Below are 24,223 nucleotides of genomic sequence, written 5' to 3' on the forward strand. Positions count from 1 at the left end.
CCCCAAAACCAAACGTCCCTGAGGCATCTGACTGCACTTGTAATTCAGCTTCCAGTAGCAGGTCCGTCCTCCAAAAGGAAACTCCATTAAAAACGTGTAAAAAGGACAACCATACCTCTAAATCAGCGTGCAGGGTGGCCGTGATGCAATATTTGTGGTAGGGTTGTGACAGCCCAACCATAGCGTCATATACCCACCGTAGAAATGTCCGGCCTGGTGATACCACCCTGCATGCAAAATTTAGACGCCCAGCCAGCTCTTGCAAGACTGCCAAAGAAACTTTCTTGGCCCTAGCAACGTGCTGGAGCTTGACTTGCAATAGGTCAAGCTTGTCCTTGGGCAGCCTACAGCACTGTTCCTCAGTATCAATTTTGATACCAAGAAAGGTCAAAACGGGGGATGGGTCTTCAGTCTTTTCTGTGGCCAAGGGGACCTCAAGTTCCCTTGCTAAATAAGAAAAGTGAGACATCAGTTGTTGGCATGTTGCTGAACCCTCAGCACCTGCAAACAAAAAATCATCCAGATAGTGTGCAACTGAATCAGAGTCTGCACTCCTCTTGACCGCCCACTCCAAAAATGAGCTAAATCACTCAAAAACAGCACAGGAAATAGAGCAGCCCATAGGCAACGCCCTATCCACATAGAATTGGCCAGAGAAGGCAAATCCTAGGAGCTCAAAATCCCCCGGGTGGATGGGCAAGAGACAAAAAGCAGACTTGATATCGCATTTGCCCATAAGGGCACCTGTACCGCATGTGCTCACCATGCGCACTGCGGAATCAAACGAGGTATATTGCACTGTGCACAGACTATCTGGTATGAAATCATTAACAGAGAGCCCCCTGAGATAGGACAGGTGATGAATCAACTTAAATTCCCCAGGAGCTTTTTTGGGCACTATTCCCAGGGGGGACACTATCAGTGTTGGTGTAGGGGGAGCCGGAAAAGGTCCCAGAACCTTACCCGCCTGTACCTCCTTGTCAATCTTACCTTGTACAATTGCTTCCAACCAACCAACTTATTGGTAAATTGGTACCAATTTATTGGTAAATAAAAAAAAAATTGCTTCCATGCCACGGACAGACTTAAGGTTCCAGGGCATGAAAGCAATCCTTTGGCCGGTATATAGTATCCTAAAACCTAATGAAAAACCTTGTAACAAAAACTCTGCCATGCTACTGCCGCTAATGAGGGCAAGCAGCCTTCAGCCGGCTTCCCCAAAGTCGGGGAAGGCCGAAGTTCCTGCTCGCCCCCACCGTCAAACCAAGCTTGCAGATGCAGGCTGCTGGTAATTGCAGCTGCAAGCCGCCTGTCACCATAGGCTGCAGCTTTAAGATGGCGCCGGCCACGTGCAGCCAACAAAATGGCTGCCGCGATCATGTCCCTCGCCGTGCCGATCCTCCGATCCTCCTTGATCTTCATCGTGCACCGAGAAGAAGGTAAGGAGGGCGCCATGGGCTTAAATAGCCTAAGGGCTGCCCCTCCCCTTGATGCAGTGCGATGTGCGATGCACGATGTGCGATGCACAACCGCTGCCCATTCCTCGAATGGCGGCCGGGCTTCAACCCCAGGCCGCAGATATGTACCGCCTGTCAAGTCGTTTCTCTCAGATGGGCGGAGAGGGACTTGCACATGAGTTCTCAATTCAGTCACAATTTCCCTTTTCCTTGCCTGAGGGGAATCACTTTTCCTCATTAATCTTTCTTCACTGCCCAGCCAATTAAATGGTTCCAGATGAGATTTTAGTTTACTCATCTTGGGCAATTTGATTTACATATATTATACATCAGGAGTAGGGAACCTATGGCCCTCCTGAAGTTGTTGGATCCCAGTTCCCATCAGCCCCAGCCAGCATGGTCAGTGGTCAAGGATTATGGGGGTTGTAGCCCAGCAACATCTGGTGGGCCTCAGGTTCCCCATCTCTGTTATTTATTTTATTTATTTATTTAAAATTTTTATCTCCCGTCCTTCTACCCCACTATGGGGCACTCAGGGCAGCTTGCAATAAAATCACACACATACATAATAAAATTATACAGAATAAAAACACAAGAAAAAACAATAAGTTAAAATACATAAAATACAATTATTTAAAATGCATAAAATACAATCAGCATATATATACAAACAAACTGAGAAATCTATATGTATATATATATATGAGTACATATGCCAACCTGTTGCATTCCCATGGTAGGGGATGGAGACGAGTGTATGGTGGGGAAAGTAGTGATATGCACAGTTGCCTGATTCATGTTATCCTGTGGTCAGGTCTTACTTGATAACTGTGGGCATGAAATATATAGTCTTATGGAAAAATAATAAGAGAATTTCAGAATTGATATAGAGATTAATCGTAGAAGTTGTTTATTATTATTAGTTATTTCCAAAATTTATATACCACTTGAATGTAAAGAAGTCTAAACAGTTTACAAAAAAAACCCTCTGTTTGTAAGTTCCATCCTAGTTTTTTTTATCAGTCCTCATTATTTGATATATGGCTTGCTGTATTTTTAAAGATTGCATTAAGGTCAATAATAAGGTCAATAATAAGGTCTGTCAAATATATCCTTACCTTTAACTTTTAAAAGGTTTACCATAAAGAATCCAGCATAGGCAAGCAATTCTTCCAATACTCTAATCCAGCAGAAATACACAATATATGGTTTTGCTAGCACTGTGAGGAAATTTGCCATCAGTCATATAAACTGTAACTGAAGCTAATAGGTCCATGCTATTTGGAAAGCATATTATTTTGGCAGTTTCAAAAATTCTAATGCCTGGCTTAATCTCCAAGAATCCCACACATAAGCGAAGCAGTAGCGGCAGTGGTTTTGTTGATGTAAATCTGTAAATTCTAGAGGTGATGGCGATGTGACAAAAAAATAACAAGAAGCTCCAAAGAAGATGCATTATTTGGCCAAAGTTAAACTCTTAAAGACATCATTTATTTCACAGGGAGATATTTAAATATAAGTGATAATTTCCTTTAGCTATTTTGAGTATGGACCTGACACAGTCTGCAGCAGGCACAGTGCTTTTGTACAGAGGGATTCTCATCATAAGGCATAACAGACCATAGTCTCTCCCCAGCCCAGGACTCTCCGTATGCCAGACCATTAGGTGGAATGAAAAATCTATGTGCACTAACCTTGTTCAGCCTTATCCTTACACTTGGTCAAGATATTCAAGTTGCATCCTATGGCTCGGCAAGATAAATAGGAACATAACAAATGCATACGGGTAACTTATTACCTGTTAGCCAGCTATGTTGAATGTCCATATAAAGCCCTATATGTATTCACTAACAGGCAAAAGACCTCATGGTTTAAGAACGTACGTATAGCCCACAGATATTTCTATCAAACTTAAAAAAGCAGGGAAATTGGGCAGCTATAGTGAATACACCAGGGGAGCCGGAGATCTGACCTCCTCTCTGAGATATTGGACTGCCCTACAAATTTGTAAAAATGCAAGCACAATTTGGGTTGGTCTTTCACAGTCCAATCCACTTCCTGTGTAGCTTGGAAGAATTTGGTAATGTGCCGATGGTTCCTAGGAGACACCCTGTTCCCCTCATAGACCTTCAATCAGAGTGGCTGACTGTTAAACCAGTCTGGTCTCTGGAGCTCTGTCAGTGGAATAGGAATCTCCTCTCAGCACCCTTCACAAACTACACTTCCCAGGATTCTTTGGGGGAAGTCATGACTGTCTCAAGTGAAAGGAAAGTCTGGTGTGGGTGTGACGCCCTGATTAAGCAAGCCCAACAGCTGTGAGTCTGGCTTTTAGAACACTGACAGTTAGTTCTTACTGAGCATGCCCCACGTTATCGTAGGGTTCCAGCCAAAATTTCTTAAATTAATTAAAAATCAGCCAGGCATTTTTTTTAACTTTTAAACTGCAGAAGATGAAGGTCAGAGTATGGGGCAAGGTCAGTAATATGATTACAGGTACTCTGTGAACATGGCTGATTTTTAATGAATTTCAACAGATTATGAGAACTCTTACAGAATAATAATAATAATAATAATAAAATTTTATTTAATTAGTCGCCCATCTGTCCACCTAAGCGGACACTCTGGGTGACGTACACAATATAAATACAATGTAAAAACATATACATACAGCAAGTTACAATATCAACAGCAATTCATCTAACCATCCTTCAGTAATACAATATTAAGACCTAACCCACCCCCGAAATCCCATAGGCCTGCCTGAACAGCCAGGTCTTTAAAGCGTGGCGAAAAGCCATCAGGGAGGAGGCGTGACGAAGGTCAAAAGGAAGCAAGTTCCAGAGGGTGGGGGCCACGATCGAAAAGGCCCTCTCTCTGGTCAGCACCAGTCTAGCTGTTTTCACCGGTGGGACCGAGAGAAGGTCTTGTGAGGCTGATCTTGTTTGGCGGCATATTTGGTGATACTGGAGGCATTCCTTCAGATAGACTGGGCCGCAACCGTATAGGGTTTTAAAGGTTAGTACCAACACCTTGAATTGGGCCCGGTATACAACTGGAAACCAGTGTAACTCCATCAATACTGGGGTAACATGATCTCGGCGACGGCTCTGCTTTATTAAGCGTGCCGCCGCATTCTGTACCAGTTGTAATTTCCGGACCGTCTTCAGGGGTAACCCCATGTAGAGCGCATTACAATAGTCTAATCGAGAGGAGACCAGGGCATGTATCACTCGTGGGAGCAGGTGTAAAGGAAGGTAGGGACGCAGCCTTTGTACCAGATGAAGTTGGTACCAAGCTGCCCGGCTCACTGCAGAAACCTGAGCCTCCATAGACAGCTGGGAGTCCAAAATGACCCCTAGGCTGCGGACCTGGTCTTTCAGGGGTAATTTCACCCCATTAAGTACCAGGTCAAAATTTCCCAGCCTTCTCTTATCCCCCACTAGTAACACCTCGGTCTTGTCAGGGTTTAGCTTCAGCCTGTTCTCTCCCATCCATCCACTTACGGACTCCAGGCAATTGGACAAGGTATCCACAGCCAACTCTGGTGAGGATTTAAATGAGAGATAGAGCTGCGTGTCATCCGCATATTGGTGACACTGCAGCCCAAAACTCCTGATGATGGCACCCAGCGGTTTCATATAAATGTTGAATAGCATGGGGAAGAGGATAGAGCCCTGTGGCACGCCACAGTTGAGGGGCCAAGGGTCTGAAACCACATCCCCTAACGCTACTCATTGGTATCTGCTGGAGAGATAGGAACGGAACCACCGTAAAACAGTGCCTCCTATTCCCAGCCCCTCCAGCCGACTTAACAGGATACCGTGGTCAACCAAAGTCCAAAATGGCTCTGGGTTTTTTTTCTTCTCTTTTTAGACTTTGAACTGTCTATTCTCTCTGACTGTTTTGTGTATCGCCATGAAAATGTAAAAGGTAAAGGTGAAGGTGTCTCCGCACTTATAGTGCGAGTCGTTTCTGACTCTTAAGGTGACGTCTTGAGACATTTACTAGGCAGACCGGATATATGGGGTGGGATTGCCAGTTTCTTCCCCGGCCTTTCTTTACCCCCCAGTATATGCCGGGTACTCATTTTACCGACCACAGATGGATGAAAATGTAGAGGGTTGTTAAACAAGCATTTTTGAGTTCAGGTCTATAGGTTTTGTAAGGTTTTATTGTGAAATGAACTTATGGGAAGCATCAGAATGTCATGGAGGGTGTTTTCAATTTAACATTGCGGAATGTGAAAAATCCATGCTGGCTATAGACAGCCACTCTTGTGGCTTTATAATACTCAAAGGAAGAAGGGGAAAGGGTGGCATGTTATTCTGTATAGGAAACCCTCAAGTCATGGACCAAGCCAAAAAGAATTTCAGCCAGTTCCATCTCCTAATAATTTTGAAATTTTTAGCTAATTTTTTCCAGCCTCTCAAGAAGAAATAGTCATATCACAATCCTAAAGTATATTCCCATTATTTTAGTCGAATTTACTCCCATGTATGCTGGCTTAGATTTGTAATTAGAGAGCTGTTACTGGTTACAAGATTCTCCCTTTCTTCATTCAAGGGTAGTCCTACTTATCAGGGCACATGAGAGACTGGGCTGGAACATTTTATTTTTCTCTTTAGAAAGATACACTGATGCTAACTCCGCAATATTAAAAATTATGTCAGAACATGGGTCTACTGGAGATGACGAAGGGATGCAAAAGTTTCAGCAAAGTATGTGAAATCTTTTTTAAAAAAATCAATAATCATTAGGTCCCGAATACTCTAAAAATTATACTGCTCACTTCTGGATATGATAATAGTATAATCACCAGATGTAGAGACTGCTTGTCATTCTTTCTCATAGCAGCAAAACAGAGCTCACAAATGATAGTAATAATAAAAATAACGAAAAATAAAGGAAGTCTAATAAAACTTGTTAGGGGGTAAGTCCAACTGAACATAGCTATGAGTAAACATGCATAAGCTGTGCTGTGAATCAATGGCTTTATGAAGTATGGAAACTTCTCATCCTTCAGAAGCTCTCACATGAAATGAAATAAAAATGGGCTTTGCTAAACCTGAAGATCTTCTAACATGGAATCTTTCCCCAGCTTTCATAGAAATGAAGTATATGCTCATAAAGTCCTCCAACTTTTATTTTGTATTTAGGTACTGAGCCTTCATTTTTAATCTAGAATAAAGTCCCATCATATCTGAGTTGAGCTAAAATGAGTAGCATAAAGATATGGTTCTGGAAGGCTTAATATTTATATTTGAGATTAATTTAAAATACCATAATGGGTTACTTTAATTTTTGTTCTAATGTTTGTTACTATTTTTAAGTTATATTTGTAAATTGTTTTATGAATGGTTACTAACAGTAAAGGTATAAAAATGCAGTTTAATCCAAATATCATGTTTAAATTCTTTAAAGATTTCCCCACTGAAATTAGCTTGGGAAGTTTTCTCCTTCTCTGCTCTGTTTCCTTGTCCTTGTCCTTGTCCTTGGTACATAGTATTCCCCCTTTTCATACCTGCCAGTTTTATTTGTTTCTTTGAAGACATTCCTGTATAATAGTAGGCTTCATTTTGAGTAGCTGAATATTTAGGTTTTGCAGTGCCCCGAGGACATCTTCTACTGCTGTATTTAGTAGGTCCAGAAGTTTATGAGTTATGGAAATGACATAGTAGAAGTTGCCCATTCTTGTCTCAGATTCTTTTCTGCCATTAGTCTCTTAAATGTTAAACTATATTTCCACTTGATTAAAGGTCTGTTATCCCCTTTATATGTTTGGTAAATCACTTGTAAAAGAAGTAGGCTCGCCCTGATCACAGAAGAGACCTGAGCACCGTTGGGTCTCTTCTACGTGTTACACATGTCATACTGTTCTAGACAAATACCTGGTAGGCTATTAAATCAGATGGGAGTTAGAGAATAATATGTCATTTGAACTATATTATCTTTACATCTGTATTAGCCTTCCCTAACATGGTGCCCTCAAGATGTTTTGGACTACAGCTTCCATTATCCTTGACCATTGGCTATGCTCCTTGGAGCCGATAGAAGTTGTAATCCACAATATCCAGTGAGTGCCAGGCTGAGGAAGGCAGGTCTATTATTGTGATGCTGAACTACCAGCCATATGTGTTAACAATAAGATATGCTGGGTGACGACAATTGTTTCAGAGCTTGATACATTCTTCAAGCCTTGTAACCTTGCCAAAAAGAAAAAAGGTGTTTGGAGCAGAAAGAGGGTGAGAAAAAAAAATCTGAAAGGTCCAGATTTTACTTCAGTCCAACGCTGAGCTTTCCTTCCCTTCCATCTTCTTTAAATTCTAGGAACAGGAAACAGCTGACAGCTGTTCTGTCTTTGAAGAAAAGGAAAATAGTCCACTTTGCCCAATTGGAGAAGCTATTTCATAGCAGGCTGGGTGCCTTCTTTACTGGGAATTTATGGGATTTTGTGGGGAAATCAACCACCATACAATAAAAAGCAACTCTGTGTGTGTTCCTTAAGAGTTGGGGAACTCAGAAACGAAGGGGCTGGCAATGAGGAGGAGGAGGAGAATTTTGGGAAGTGTCTTGGAGTTGACAGCCTGTGAAAAATAGAGGAGGGAGAGTGTGGAGGAAGAACTAGGGATAATCAAGTTCAGGGGGAGCTAGAAAAGAAGGCAAATTAGGGTAACCTGAGTGTGTGCAATAGTTTCATCTGGTAGGTACACATTTATGAATGGTTCCATTTGATGTCGAAGTTAAATGGACAATTAATTGTGCTTCTAGGCTTTTCAGTATATTTTGTACCATTCATCTACTATGATTTTAGGAGAGCTGCAAGTACTGGTTAGGGCAGCAATTAATTTAAAATAATAATAATAATAAATCCACTTAAAATATTCGAAAAACAGTTGCTCCAGTAATGGTGCAATACATGCTCAAGATTCAGATGCTATATGATGATCCTCCTACAATTGCTCTGTGTAGAAAAGAGGACAAAAACAGATAATGAATAGGTTATAGGTATATCTAAAGTATCATAAACTGTTACTGGGCAGTCTATTCTCAAAGGAATTCAGTCCTTATTCTTGGAAACTGGGGAATGTTTTACATTTGTTTCATTGCAAACAGGATGCAATTACACTTCACTGTTGCCAAGACTTAAGAGTTCTATTTCAACAAACTCTCCTAATTAAACTTTTGGAAATATATTTCAACCAGGATAGAAATCAGCTCAAATTAAAGCATCTCAGCCTGCATACTGTATACTCTAATGAGACTGTGCAAATACAAATCTCTTTTTTTTTTACAAAGTACAACTTCTGTGCTATGTGTTTTTATATTTAACATTTGTTAATTTTTTTCTCATTCTTGAAACATATATTAATCTTAATGGCAGTTATGCAAGTGTATTTGTAAGCATTGAACCCTAAACCTAATTGCTAATATCTTTGCATCAACCTTAACACACAATTGATCTCTTGAACAACATACAAGGCTGGCTCCAAAGGGGGACCAGGTGGGGCCCTGGCTGAGGGCACCTGCCTGCTGGCCCTCTGCCCCCACCCGCTCCCTCAGTCGCCCTCTCCCCGCCTGCTCACCCTCCTCCCTCCTGCTCACTCACTCGTCCTCTCCCCTGCTTGCTCACCCTCCCTCTGCTCGCCCACTCCTGCCCCTGCCCACTCCCTTGTTCGCCCTCCCCACTCCTGCTCGCTCGCTCAGCCTGTCCCCTGCTTGCTCGCCCTCCCCCTGCTCCCCGCTTGCTCACTCGCTCACTCGCCTACTGTCCCACCCTTCTCACCCACTCGTTCTCCTGCTGCTCCATCCTCCTGGTAGGTAGGTGGGGCATGCGTGCGTGCAGGTGCCAGGGCCCAGGGCAGGCTGGTGCTCAAGGGCCCAAGCATGCCTGGGGCCAGCCCTGACTACAAATACTGTCATGTTGTAATGTAGTATATTGAGATCTACCAGAAGTGTTAAAGAATAGAGAACGATTCCATATTTAATTGTACATTTTCCTTCATAATCTCTTTTTTATTATTGTATAGTCATTTTGTTTAGAACATCAGTGCAAGAAGATGATTCTGCTAGGGAGTCTGAAATATTCTGTGACTATATATATTTAAAACAAATGATAATCTAAGGAAGTGAACTGAAAATAGCAGTTTTACTGGGGATGGGGGCAGCCAGTTACCAGGGCACCTCTGGACCCCAAGCTGTGTTCATTGTGTCATCTCTAATTCCCCTGAGTTCTTAACACATTGAGTGGCCTTTGGCCAGCCACCAACTCTCAGCCTAACTTACCTCACAGGGCTGTTGTGAGGATAAAATGGAAAGGAAGAGAACCAAGTACTCTACCTTGAGTTTCTTGGAGGAGAAGTGGGATATAAACAGAGCTTGGAAAAGTTACTTTTTTAAACTACAACTCCCATCAGCCCCAGCCAGCATGGCCACTGGATTGGGCTGATGGGAGTTCATCAAAAAAGTAACTTTTCCAAGCACTGGATATAAATGCAATAAATTAATAAATAATAGCAGGGCGAGGAGGCCAGGGCCCCCCCACTCTGCCCTTCAGTTCCCTGAACTCAACTAAACCACAGTCTCCAACCTATTGACGTAATAAACCTCAAACAAAACTATGCAGGTAAGAAGCCAGCAGGGGTGTGGGGGCTTTCCAGTGTTTCGCACAGCCTGCAGCATGTATGACTATCTGCCTGTTGGACAGCAGTTGTGGGTGTGCTCTCGGTGCAATGAGCTCCTGGCTCTCCGGGAACGACTTCATTTCCTTGAGGCCAAGGTGGCAGACCTGCAAAAGCTGAGAGAGGCAGAGAGGTGTGTGGAGGAGGCCTTCAGGGACGTTATAGCTGTGTCCCACTCCAGCGATGATAGCTCTCCTGCTATCATGGAGAACGATGGTCTCGGGGAAGGAGAGCATCCAGCTGAGGAAGAGGGAAACGATCCCTTAGAAGGGACCCATTCCTTGGGGGATGAGCAGCTATCCTCTCGTGCTGAGGATATATCTCCAGGGGGTGGAGGGATCCTTGTAGTGGGTGATTCGATCATTAGGAACATAGACAGTGGGGTGTGTGATGGGCGTGTAGACCGCAAGGTGTTTTGCCTGCCTGGTGCGAAGGTTGCGGATATTGCCCGTCGTTTAGATAGTTTGGTAGACAGTGCTGGGGAAGAGTCAGTGGTCATGGTGCACATTGGCACAAACGACATGGGGAAATGCAGCCGTGAGGTCCTGGAAGCAAAATTTAGGTTGCTAGGTAGGATGCTGAAAGCCAGGACATCCAAGGTGGCTTTCTCTGAAATGCTACCGGTTCCACGCGCAGGAACAGCCAGACAGGCCCAGCTTTGCAGTCTCAATGCGTGGATGAGACGATGGTGTCGGGAGGAAGGGTTTGGATTTGTTAGGCACTGGGGAACATTTTGGGACAAGCCGGGCCTGTACAAAAGGGACGGGCTCCACTTGAACCAGAATGGAACCAGACTGCTGGCACTTAAAATTAAAAAGGTAGCAGAGCAGCTTTTAAACTGACTGAGGGGGGAAACCCGACAGGAACTGAGGAATGTCCGGTTCGGAATAAACCTCCCCCCTGGGATAAAAACCAAAGAAATGATGAAATTTTAAAAGGGGTAGGCCTAGAAGTAGGCATTGTGAGAGCAGGGGCACAGGATATAAATTCAGAAGAGCAAAATTACCACAGGCCAAACCACAAGTGCCAAAGACACTTGAAGAGAGACACTGCTTACAAGTGCCTGTACGCTAATGCTAGGAGCCTCCGAACCAAGATGGGAGAACTGGAGTGCTTGGTCTTAGAGGAGAGCATTGATATAGTGAGCATAACGGAGATCTGATGGAATGGAGAAAACCAGTGGGATATGGTTGTCCCTGGATATAAACTATATCAGAAGGACAGGGAAGGAAGTATTGGTGGCGGAGTCGCTCTATACGTGAAAGAAGGCATTGAATCCAGCAAGCTCGAAACCCCCAAAGAGGCAGACTCCTCCACAGAATCGTTGTGGGTGGTGATACCGTGCCCCAGGAGGGACTTAATACTGGGAACGATCTATCATCCCCCTGATCAAAATGCTCAGGGAGACCTTGAGATGAGATATGAAATTGAGGAAGCATCCAAACTAGGAAATGTGGTAGTAATGGGTGACTTCAACTACCCGGACATAGACTGGCCGCATATGTGTTCCAGTCACGACAAAGAAGCAAAGTTTCTAGATATTCTAAATGACTATTCCCTAGACCAGTTGGTCATGGAACCGACCAGAGGGACGGCAACCCTGGACTTAATCCTCAGTGGGGACCGGGACCTGGTGCGAGATGTAAGTGTTGTTGAACCGATTGGGAGCAGTGACCACAGTGCTATTAAATTAAACATACATGTAACTGGCCAATTGCCTAGAAAATCCAACACGGTCAAATTTGACTTCAAAAGAGGAAACTTCACAAAAATGAGGGGATTGGTAAAAAGAAAGCTGAAAAACAAAGTCCAGAGGGTCACATCACTCGAAAATGCTTGGAAGTTGTTTAAAAACACTATATTAGAAGCTCAACTGGAGTGCATACCGCAGATCAGAAAAGGTACCGCCAGGGCCAAGAAGATGCCAGCATGGTTAACGAGCAAAGTCAAGGAAGCTCTTAGAGGCAAAAAGTCTTCCTTCAGAAAATGGAAGTCTTGTTGGAATGAAGAAAATAAAAAAGAACACAAACTCTGGCAAAAGAAATGCAAGAAGACAATAAGGGATGCTAAAAAAGAATTTGAGGAGCACATTGCTAAGAACATAAAAACCAACAACAAAAAATTCTATAAATACATTCAAAGCAGGAGACCATCTAGGGAGGCGATTGGACCCTTGGATGATAAGGGAGTCAAAGGTGTACTAAAGAACGATAAGGAGATTGCAGAGAAGCTAAATGAATTCTTTGCATCTGTCTTCACAGTGGAAGATATAGGGCAGATCCCTGAACCTGAACTAACATTTGCAGGAAGGGATTCTGAGGAACTGAGACAAATAGTGGTAACGAGAGAGGAAGTTCTAGGCTTAATGGACAATATAAAAACTGACAAATCACCGGGCCTGGATGGCATCCACCCGAGAGTTCTCAAAGAACTCAAATGTGAAATTGCTGATCTGCTAACTAAAATATGTAACTTGTCCCTCGGGTCCTCCTCCGTGCCTGAGGACTGGAAAGTGGCAAATGTAACGCCAGTCTTCAAAAAGGGATCCAGGGGGATCCCGGAAATTACAGGCCAGTTAGCTTAACTTCTGTCCCTGGAAAACTGGTAGAAAGTATTATTAAAGCTAGATTAACTAAGCACATAGAAGAACAAGCCTTGCTGAAGCAGAGCCAGCATGGCTTCTGCAAGGGAAAGTCCTGTCTCAGTAACCTATTAGAATTCTTTGAGAGTGTCAACAAGCATATAGATAGAGGTGATCCAGTGGACATAGTGTACTTAGACTTTCAAAAAGCGTTTGACAAGGTACCTCACCAAAGACTTCTGAGGAAGCTTAGCAGTCATGGGATAAGAGGAGAGGTCCTCTTGTGGATAAGGAATTGGTTAAGAAGCAGAAAGCAGAGAGTAGGAATAAATGGTCAGTTCTCCCAATGGAGGGCTGTAGAAAGTGGACACCCTCAAGGATCGGTATTGGGACCTGTACTTTTCAACTTGTTCATTAATGACCTAGAATTAGGAGTAAGCAGTGAAGTGGCCAAGTTTGCTGACGACACTAAATTGTTCAGGGTTGTTAAAACAAAAAGGGATTGTGAAGAGCTCCAAAAGGATCTCTCCAAACTGAGTGAATGGGCGGAAAAATGGCAAAAGCAATTCAATATAAACAAGTGTAAAATTATGCATATTGGAGCAAAAAATCTGAATTTCACATATACGCTCATGGGGTCTGAACTGGCGGTGACCGACCAGGAGAGAGACCTCGGGGTTGTAGTGGACAGCACGATGAAAATGTCGACCCAGTGTGCGGCAGCTGTGAAAAAGGCAAATTCCATGCTAGCGATAATTAGGAAAGGTATTGAAAATAAAACAGCCGATATCATAATGCCGTTGTATAAATCTATGGTGCGGCCGCATTTGGAATACTGTGTACAGTTCTGGTCGCCTCATCTCAAAAAGGATATTATAGAGTTGGAAAAGGTTCAGAAGAGGGCAACCAGAATGATCAAGGGGATGGAGCGACTCCCTTACGAGGAAAGGTTGCAGCATTTGGGGCTTTTTAGTTTAGAGAAAAGGCGGGTCAGAGGAGACATGATAGAAGTGTATAAAATTATGCATGGCATTGAGAAAGTGGATAGAGAAAAGTTCTTCTCCCTCTCTCATAATACTAGAACTCATGGACATTCAAAGAAGCTGAATGTTGGAAGATTCAGGACAGACAAAAGGAAGTACTTCTTTACTCAGCGTATAGTTAAACTATGGAATTTGCTCCCACAAGATGCAGTAATGGCCACCAGCTTGGATGGCTTTAAAAGAAGATTAAACAAATTCATGGAGGACAGGGCTATCAATGGCTGCTAGCCGTGATGGCTGTGCTGTGCCACCCTAGTCAGAGGCAGCATGCTTCTGAAAACCAGTTGCTGGAAGCCTCAGGAGGGGAGAGTGTTCTTGCACTCGGGTCCTGCTTGCGGGCTTCCCAGGCACCTGGTTGGCCACTGTGAGAACAGGATGCTGGACTAGATGGGCCACTGGCCTGATCCAGCAGGCTCTTCTTATGTTCTTATTAACTTGCATATCACCTTCATCCAAATATCGTGCTTTTTTCTGAGATATTGAAGGTGGGAGATAATTTCTAATTCAATTATCAAGAGATACCATTCATTGTTAAAAGGACAGGCTATTTTTATTCTTCATTTCCTACTGCACAGATGCATCATAACCAAACAACTTTTAAAAAAGAATAATAATAACCACCACCACAAATTGTCCTTAATTCTTAGCTAGCTGATAAAAAAAATCTTCACCATTGACTAAGCAACGGACACTCTATTTGGTTACTTTCCTGATTAAGCTACAGTCTAACTCTGGCCCACCTGGGGGGTTTTGCAGAGTGGCAGAGCCGCTGCTGAATCGAACACCCAGCTGCTCATGGCAGCCATGGTGGAAGGTGGAGGGGCAGGATTATTGGGCCCTGTCTCTGCACTAGTTCCAGGCACAGTAATAAGGCCTGTAGCAGTACTGTAACGGCAATGCGACTGGCTCAGTTCCGCCTCATCCCTATCCTCAGAATCCCCTGTTTGGGGCCTTTCTGTTGGCCTCCACTGATGGGGATACCACTGGCTCAGCCAGAAGAGCTGAGTGAAGGGACTCCTCTGCTCAGTCCAAGCCTCTCGCCCAGCTGGCACATAAAGGGGATTTGGATTGCTCTGAAAATGGATAAAACCTTGCAATCACAATTGCCATTGCTAATGTTTCTTCTTATCTCATTATGCTACTCTGTGATAAAGCACATGCAGATTCAATCCTCAGCAACTACAGGTAGGGTTGGTAGAGACGCCTGTTTGAAACCCTCGAAAGCTGCTGCCTGTCAGCACAGACATTACTGAGCTAGAAGGACCAAAAGTCTGACTCAGCAGAAAGCAGCTTCCTGTGTTCCTAATTAACAAGTAAAGGGATTTAAAATCTGAAATATTATGGCGATTCTTTTATGATGCTATGGTTTTAATGTTTATTTTGTTTTATTGATAGGATTGTTTTTTAATTGTCTTGGATCTATATTTTTTATTAGTAAGCCACCCTGCCTTTGATTTTTATTGCAGAAAGTCATGCACACAGGGATGCACACAGACAAACTTGACCCAGGGAAAATGACAGAGGGAGGGAAGGAAGATGGAAGTGAGGATAAAAAGGGGAAGAATATGTGTTCAGTTTCATGTTCTTAGGGTGCTTCCAGAGGGGGTCAGGCACACAGAGGTAATTGAGACATCATGATCTGATAATTGGCAACAATTGTTTTAAAAAAACTTACTGGATTTTCAACAGAAAGAGCAAATCCAGATTAAATGGGGGGGGCACACAGGCTGCAACTTTGATGCCGATGACATCTTACTAGCCTTGTGAAAAACCTGCATGCTTGAGCAACATTGATCTCACAATAAACACCCGTCTGGAAGCACCTTTAGGCTTAATCCCAGTAGGAGATGATGAATCTTACAAAACAATGAATTTCAGGTGATTAGGGAAAGTAGCTAATCAACCTGATACTACATACACTTCAAATGGAAAGTACATTGTTTGTTACATGATTAACACAAGTAGGTTTAAGTCTGAAGTGTTATTTAACAATTTCAGGATTTCCTCCATATGCTCCTTTTTGAAACAGAAGAGCCTTCTTACTTATTAAGCTATTAAAATGTTTATAAATGGGTCACTCAGTCATTAGGATCTGACAGCACAGTTTTCTTAAGGGTTTGTCTTTTTTTCCCTCCCAATTTTAGGAAGGATTTCTGTGTACATAAAGATGAACCATGTGATACTGTTGGTAAGTGAAAAACACTAATCAAAACATTTATTGTAAAGCCTTTAAAATACAGCACTACAGAGAGACGTGTGAGGTTGATCATAATAAGTGGACATGAATATTTATAACCAGTTGAAATGCAAAAGCTGTGATTAGTTACTTTAGTTCTTGCCCATAATATGATGATAACATGTTTGGCACTCTAGCAAGTTGGCAAAGGCTAAGTGTTTTGACTAGGGTTGCCAGGTTCAGGGCCTGAGACTGATCCTGTGTCTTTAGGAGAAGAGAAAGTCAGCCAAGTGCAGGTGTTCTTGCAACACTGTAATGGGAAAAACCACAAGGTAGAATTCTTCCTTCCCCCTGCACAACTTTTAAAGATACAGAAGACCTCTTAGAGGCCGGGCCTGGCAACCAAGAGGTCTTCTGTATCTTTAAAAGTTGTGCAGGGGGAAGGGAGAATTCCACCTTGTGGTTTTTCCCATTACAGTGTTGCAAGAACACCTGCACTTGGCTGACTTTCTCTTCTCCTAAAGACACAGGATCAGTCTCAGGCCCTGAGCCTGGCAACCCTAGTTTGACATTGACACAATTTAAATATAACTAAATCCTACTCCATTTCTTCAATCATTAGTTGGGGCTAAACTAGGTAACATAAGAGACACAGAGTTGCCGCTGCTTCACACTGTCTCCATTTCTTCTCTTTTCCATTGACTGGATTATCTCCTCATTCCATCAGTCAATGATGTGAGGTACAGAAGAGGATATTGACAGCGCAATGAGGTTCTGTCGCTCATTTTTTATCTTCCATGTTATGAGGAAAAAGAGTGAAGTTGGGTGGATTGATTTAAATTAAGAAAAAATGTACATGTTAAATAACTGATTTAAATCAAGTTCCCCATTTTGAAAAATATATTTTCATGAATATGCATGCATATCTTCCAGCAGTATAGGTGAAATTGCATTAGGTTAGACCTGTTATGTTTATATTATTTCTCATTTCAGTCAGAAAGGGTCCTGAATTCAGTATCCAAAGAATAATTACAGTTATTAAGCATTATGTGTAATGTATTTTTTTTTTTAAAATCAAAGTGAGTCTATAAGATTCTTGCTGTTTTGTGATAAAAATATGGTGCCCTTTAGTGCACTATTGAGTTAAGTTATTGTTCATGTCCCATAAATCTGGAAAAAGACTTTAAATTTAGGTAGCATTAGAGGTGACAAACAGAAAAATCAGGAAAGGCACCTGTTTGGGGTGAACTGAAATTAGATATGTCTTCATACAAGAAACATCCTATGGAATCTAGAACTGTAAGTTTCAGGAGCATTGCCTAAGTTCAAAAGAAGGGTACAATTGGCTCTGTGCACCCAAATGCACTTTTGATTGAATTCTTCAAATGAAAGCTTCTTATGCCACAGGGCAAATGTCCAGAAACTAAGGGGAGTATCAAAAGCAGTTTGTTCTATGGCAAGTGAATCTACTGTTGCAAGTGAGAAAGGGAATTTATTATTTCACTGGGCACGTCCAAATAGCCCCCTACATCCCAGCCATTTAGTTCAACCATGTACAATGAGGAAGCATTCCTGCAAGATTTAGGAAGGGCAGAACTGAAGACATTGAAAAGTTTCGTTGGAAATTTCTGAAACTAAGGAGTTTGCAGTTTCTTTTGACTTCTTGACTTCGTACAGATGGTACCCCTTAAAAAATGAACATCATATCAATAGGTGTATCACAATGATTTACCCTGTTATTAAACATTATTTTCTATGTGTAAATGATGAGTATGTCAATGATGATATTAATAATACAATTTTTTCAAAAAAGAATTGCAAGAAGAAGATGCTTTTTTAAATTGTATATATTATCCTGAGTTATCTTAGGGCACAATCTAATCTCATGATTAGGGATGGAGTCCATAGTGCCGGTTCAGATCTCATTTCATGGAACTGGCAGACAGTTATGGTTCATGTTAGTTTGTTTTCCAACATGTATTGCTTTTACTGATTTGAACTGTAACTGCTATCATCTCTGCTTTTCAATCTGTGTGTGCACTCCACTTTGCAAAACAAATGGTAGCACTTTGCAACATTACCCCCCCACAACATTTCCCACATTCTTCCCCCAACACAATTGTTTGTTTCTGTCTCCCTTCCCCCCCATTTTGGAGAAAGCAAGGGTGATGGTATGTGCACACGCGCATGCGTGCGCGCGCGCGCACACACACACACACACACGAAAGTATACAAAGCCATTCAGTCTATGTGCTTTAGGCAGGGCAGGTCGACCTTGCTCAGGGGGAAGTCAAGCAAAATGCTCCTGCCTGATTAGCTACCTGCACATGCTGACATTTCTCTCCTCCCACATACCGTTCTCTCAGTTACCAAGCTGGGCTTCCCTAACTCACGATGGAGGAGTAAAGCAGACTCTGTCACTGGATTTCTTTCCCCTTTAACGTGCTGCCTCCGCCTCTTGTACTTCTCTTAGCTCTCCACACCAGCCTTGTCACTCCATTCCTGGCCCAGGCATTCCTTCCACGTGGTTCCCATTAAGGCTTCTGCTCCCCCCTCCATGACTCCAGCCACCTTTTTTTTCCCTTGGTGGCTGCTGCCGCTGGCTCTTGTGATCACCAACTTTGGACCAGACTTTCCAGTATAATCCAGCCTCTCTCAAGTCTCTGCTGTAGATTCCACCCTCCCTCAGTTTTTTCTTTACCCCCGTCCCAGCTAGGTTCTCCCCCTCATCTTAAGTGGCTACGCAGCCTCCTCCCTTATCTCCACAGCACCTGCAATTTTACATCAGACTATTAACACCTGTACTTTTCTCTTCTTGTCTCTCCATTCATCCTCCTAGCCAGACAGCTACACACCCTTCCTACCCCGTTCTTTCCCAACTCTCAAAGAACCTTCACTTTATCGCCCCCCTCCAAATCTTTCCTGGTCAATTTCACCCCATGCACACAAGCACACCCCAGCTTTCCAACACTTCCCTTCACCCAACACACACACTCTTTTCTTTCTAATCCAGCTCCTTGAGAGTTGCAACTTAGATGTGATAATTTCCATTTGTGATAAGTACTACAGATTTCCCTGCTTGCAACAAGACATTGCCTTGGCATTTACACCCCTCCCCAGTACCCCTTGCCTCCTATTTGAATGGTACTTTGATCCCTCCCCCCAGCCCCAGCCGTGGTAGAAATCCAGAAATTGCCTGCCTGCCTGGTCAGTTTCACACTAGCAGAGACCAGGCACTTCTTGTCTGCTGCTGCATAAAGTGGCTCTGATGCTGTCAGTCTCTGCCTCCCCCCTCCTGCTAGCTAGTATTTGATCACCCTCTCGCAAAAAAACAAAGAGCATGCTAGTCAGCTTCACCATCACATTAGTAAAGCAAACAGCAAAGCATTGTCATCCGTTTAATGTTATATTCACTGTGGGTTTTTTTTAAAAAAAAACAAATCCCGGTGTCAAGGAACAGCTGTGGAAACTTGCAGCATAAGGATTGGTTTGCAATAGATGGCAAATGTGTGAACTCCCAAGGAATCTGGTACTAAATTCGAAGTAAGAGAAATTCTCCCCTAACTCTGCTCATGACAGTTGCAGCACTATAGGTTTAAGATTACAGTTACTCTAAATCAGCATCTGTGATTTTCCTTTTTGAGGATATTGCAGATTAATAATTAGAGTGAAACACTGAATTTGGAATTTGAATAGATCACTAGTACAGCAAGTAGAAGTAACAAATCTTCACCCAGAGTATTTATAGGGCAAATGAGATAGGACATTCCAGGAATTTTTAACATGTTGTCAATTGTGGTGCTAGCCAAAGAAAAAGAAAAATGTTGAAGCTGTTTGGAGCTTGCAAAAATTGAAGCACAGTATACATTCTTATCCATGCTAAAGGAAGAAGTGAGAATGAATATTAACATGAATGTCCTCATATGTTTTTACTAAGAGGTTGTCTAAATATCCTATTATTTGATGCCATATGTGTGCTCCTGAAATTAACTCCTACATGTAAAATGTAACGTAGGGAAAGTTTATACGTATTTGTTTCCAATAAAATACCATTAAGAGTGAAGCATGTGATTAACTTCCCACTGAAACCAATAATCTTTAAAAGTGCTTCAGTTTGGTTAGATTGTGTCTAAATTGTATTAATTTACTAAGCTTGGAGACCATTAAGTCTGTAATATATCAATTTCACTTTCCTTCATATAGCCCATTAAATATGTTCCTAAACAGACAATGTAATCGTTTTCCATGTGACTCAACAATTGAAATGTACCTAAAAGTATGGCCACAATGGCACATCATGGTAAGCCATAAATCATGGCTTACTGTGCACTGTGTATCTGCTTTGCTTCTTCCTGCTTGTGATGAAAGGAAATAAACCATGATCCATTGCTTAGCATTATGTGTGAATGAGGGTTCATTATTTGTTTGCTTCTAACAAACCATGATCTATAGCCAAGTTTTATTCATGGCTTACTGATTGTGGTTTGCTGGAGCAAAACAAACCACAGTTCTTGATTTGGATGTAGCCAGCAGTTGTGGTTTGTACACCAGGGATTGAGACAGCCCAAAAAGATGGGTTCATGGTGAACCATTAACTATGGTTTACTGTGATATGTGAACTGGGCCTATTTTAAATAAATTATTCAAATAATTATTAATGCAATCATTAAATAAATAAATACATATATAAATAAATAAAATTATTACACATTTTCTGTATTATAATCTCCTGTTTCCTAGAAAGAAGTATAATATTGAGCTACTGTTTTATAGGTGTTAATTGAAGTTCATTTTTAATATAAAGATGTACATTATTTGACATGTCAACATAAGAGACCTACCAATAAGAGAATTAGGAGCAGAACTTTGGTCTCCTCGGTGCCAGCTCTGCTTTCTGTCAGAATGTGAGATAGAGTAAATTGGCCTGTAGTTGGTAGTATGTTTTACTTGCATTCTACATGATCACATTCTGCTGGTTCCAAGAGAGAGATAATACATATATTAGTATTATGATTAACTGAGAGTGCAGTCTCATACCTATATACCTTTGAAGTTCAACTGGATTTAATCCCAAGTAAGTGTGTATAGGAGTGCAGTCTCAATATTGCTTTAACAACAAGTATGGCCTACCAACATATAGTCTCCACCTTTTTTTGCCAGAACCATTATTTCCATTTAAAATAAATTGTCAGTTGTAATATCTGGAGGAAATATTTTTCTAAAATGATGTATTGTTTCAAAGTTCAAACTCCATCTAAATGCATCTGACTGCCATGCAGCTACTGAATTTCTTGTCTCTTCTCACCCCATGTCAATTATTCACAAACGTACAGCACATCAGCTGTGCATTTGAAATCTTGTGCTTGTGGTTACTGTTAATGAAAGAATGACGGAACTTAATAAAGTAGTTTGATAGAACTGGCAGCTCATAGAAAGATGCTACAGGATTTTTAGGCCACCAGACCCATTTTAAATCCAATTATTAGAAAGTACAGTCAAGTTTGCACTGTATGTGTGGTTGTGTATCTGTGGTTTAGTGTTTGGATTTGGGAGCAAACTAGTGCTTGCATTTTGGATTGGAACGTATGGGTGTTGTTTTCATTGGTGTTCTACTGGTTGGTTCCAGTTGCATTGGAAAGATTCACACAATTGGCGCTGGTCATATGGTTGTGTTATTCACATGCATGCTCCTGCAGAATGGGATCACACCATGAGGAAATGGCTCCCATGCTGCACATGTGTATGGGGGCCAATGTGTAATGCTTATATCAGCTAATATTATACAATGCTAGTAATGACATCAGAAACAGAGCCTAATGACAGAAGGATTAGCCCTCAAGAGAAAGTAGTTCCCATTAACCTCTCATTATCTTTGTCAGGATAAGGTATACCATATGTTCTGTAGCTGAATTAACATACTATGCAAAAACAAACTTAAACTAGAGTAGATCGATCATGTGAAATGGCCTGCCCACACTAAATATTGCTCCAAACTGTTGTTGGAAAAATTAATTTCATTTGCCAATAAAACTATTTTGATGAGTTAATAACAAATTTGTTAACAACAAGTAAATAAATAATAATAAATAAATAGTTGCAGCTGCATTCCTGTACACTTACCTGGAATTAAGCCTCATCAAACAATGAGACTTACTTCCAAGCAGACTGACTGCACTGTCAATGAATTTATTGGATTTACCACTCATATGGTACTACATAGAAAAGCTTAGTTATGTGTCCTGGTTCTCAGAATTACAAAATAAGATGTCTTATGCTGAACAAATTAAATATACTGGTGATTAAGATTTATTTTAGTGTTTTAATAGCCCCAAGTATATTCTGATATGTGTAGTGAGATGGCTAAATAAGGCATTGTTTCTCACTCAGTGTTTTAAATTCAAGGAGGCTTCATATAACATTGAAAAATAGAGGTATATTCTTCAGACTCATGTATGAATTAAGAAGCAGCATAATATAAATTGTGAATTGTACTATTTGTAACTGTCTCATAGAGATGTACAGGGCATGATTCTAGATACTGGAGTTCATGCCCCAATAAATGCTCACTCTCCCCATTTGTTTATTTCTATGATTTGACATCTCATTAACTAACCACAGGTTTTCACAGTGGATGAAAACAAACATTACTGCATTCTAAATATGTTTAATTTCTTTATATAGTGGCTACTCTTTGAATGATGTTAAATACTATTATAAAACAGGGTGCAATGGCTGCTGAAAATGAGGTCCTGAAATTTTCCCAATGGATGAGAGGGTGATGAGCAAACAGTACTCAAGAGGCTAACATCTGTTAGAAAATAGTTATTTTAAAGACATTAGGAAAAGACCAGTGAATGCATTTTAGCATTACAATTGTAGGCATTCTGTGTTGCAAAATCTCGCCATGCTGAGAAGAATGCAACATTTTCAGAATTAGTGCTAATGAAACAAATACATTTTGCATTCAGAATATTTTGTCTTTCCTCAGTAAAGGAGTTTCTGGCTTCTGTTACAGCTGTATCAGAACAATCAAACCAATGAAGAGAAATGCCATATGCTTGGATATCATCATGACTTGAAATGGATAATGTACACATAGTGTATTCTTTGACTCAGCCCCCCCCCCCGAAAAACAATAGTTAAAGGAACTATATTTTTTAGTAGTGGGAAAGCTGAAAAGAACAAACTGAGGGAACACAGAGCAACACCAGAACATAAGCCAGTTGTAAGGCATTCTCTTGCAAGAGCAAATCTCAGTGTTAATAGTTGGGAGCTTTCCCAAACAGTTTCCAGCTGGAACTTTTAAGCGCTACAGATGACCATCATTTGTATTCTCTCCTTTGTAAGTGATAAAGGCCATTTTACTGTTTATTTTACTATTACTGCAAAAATCTAACCAAGTGTGTAAGAAAGTATGAGTGCATGTCTCTGGATCTTATTAAAATTATAAGTAATAGAAATGGGTACAGAGTGTCACTCTCAAAAATGAAAAATCATATTTTATCTAGTTGTCAAGTGTCTTAGATAAATGTCAAAGGATGTTTTCCTTTTTCTGCTTCCCCTCTTCAAGTTCAGAACTGATCCATTTCTCTTCATCCTTGTTGTTCAATTCTGTTACACCCCCACCCCCAACACTTAAGCTTTAGACCAGGGGTGGTGAACTTTTTTGACAGTGTGTGCCTAAATTGGCGATAATATTCTAAAAAATTATCTCGTGTGACCATGGTAATTTTGAGCAGCAGATTATCATTTTTTATTATTACATTTGTATTTTACAAAAAAAATATTGAGAAAGAGAACAAAATGCTTGAAAGAATTCTTAAAGAAATCTGTTTAGGCAACCAATAAATCTTCTGAATTGTTTAAAATGGGACAGCTTTAGGAATTACATGTTAATAATAGTAATTCACAAAAAGTAAAATTAATGAATTAGTAACAATAATAATGGACCTTCTCCTTAATCCCCTTAATCCCACCTCCTGCACTCTATGGAGGGCGTATGAAAGCACAGTGAGAGCCCCAGCAGAGACACACAAGGCCTCTGTGGGAGGAAGAGGGAAGAAGACGTCCCACAAGGTTCTCAGACCGTGGTCTCTCTTGGGGGAGGTGGAGAGCCAGGTGTGCCAACAAACATTTTTTGCATGCCATCTTGGGCACATGTGTCATAGGTTCGCCACCCCTGCTCTAGAAGATAAGGCACTTCTTCCTCAATTTAGTGGATTACATATAATTTGAAAAATATTGTGACGTTTTAACTATGCCAGAAACACACTAAGGGTCTTTTATTA

The 24,223-nt window shown here is 41.4% G+C and overlaps 1 protein-coding gene across 1 annotated transcript in view; it reads left to right on the forward strand.

Annotated features, from left to right (window-relative positions):
• The window catches only part of ADAMTS19 (ADAM metallopeptidase with thrombospondin type 1 motif 19), a 228,121-nt gene that overhangs the window by 68,364 nt on the left and 135,534 nt on the right, over window positions 1–24,223 (forward strand). The window contains exon 7 of the mRNA XM_061609144.1: window positions 15,904–15,947. Within this exon, the coding sequence (XP_061465128.1) occupies window positions 15,904–15,947 (44 nt within the window). The remainder of the gene's footprint in view (window positions 1–15,903; window positions 15,948–24,223) is intronic.

The sequence above is a fragment of the Rhineura floridana genome, chromosome 1, assembly GCF_030035675.1.
Source record: "Rhineura floridana isolate rRhiFlo1 chromosome 1, rRhiFlo1.hap2, whole genome shotgun sequence".
Lineage (NCBI taxonomy): Eukaryota > Metazoa > Chordata > Lepidosauria > Squamata > Rhineuridae > Rhineura > Rhineura floridana.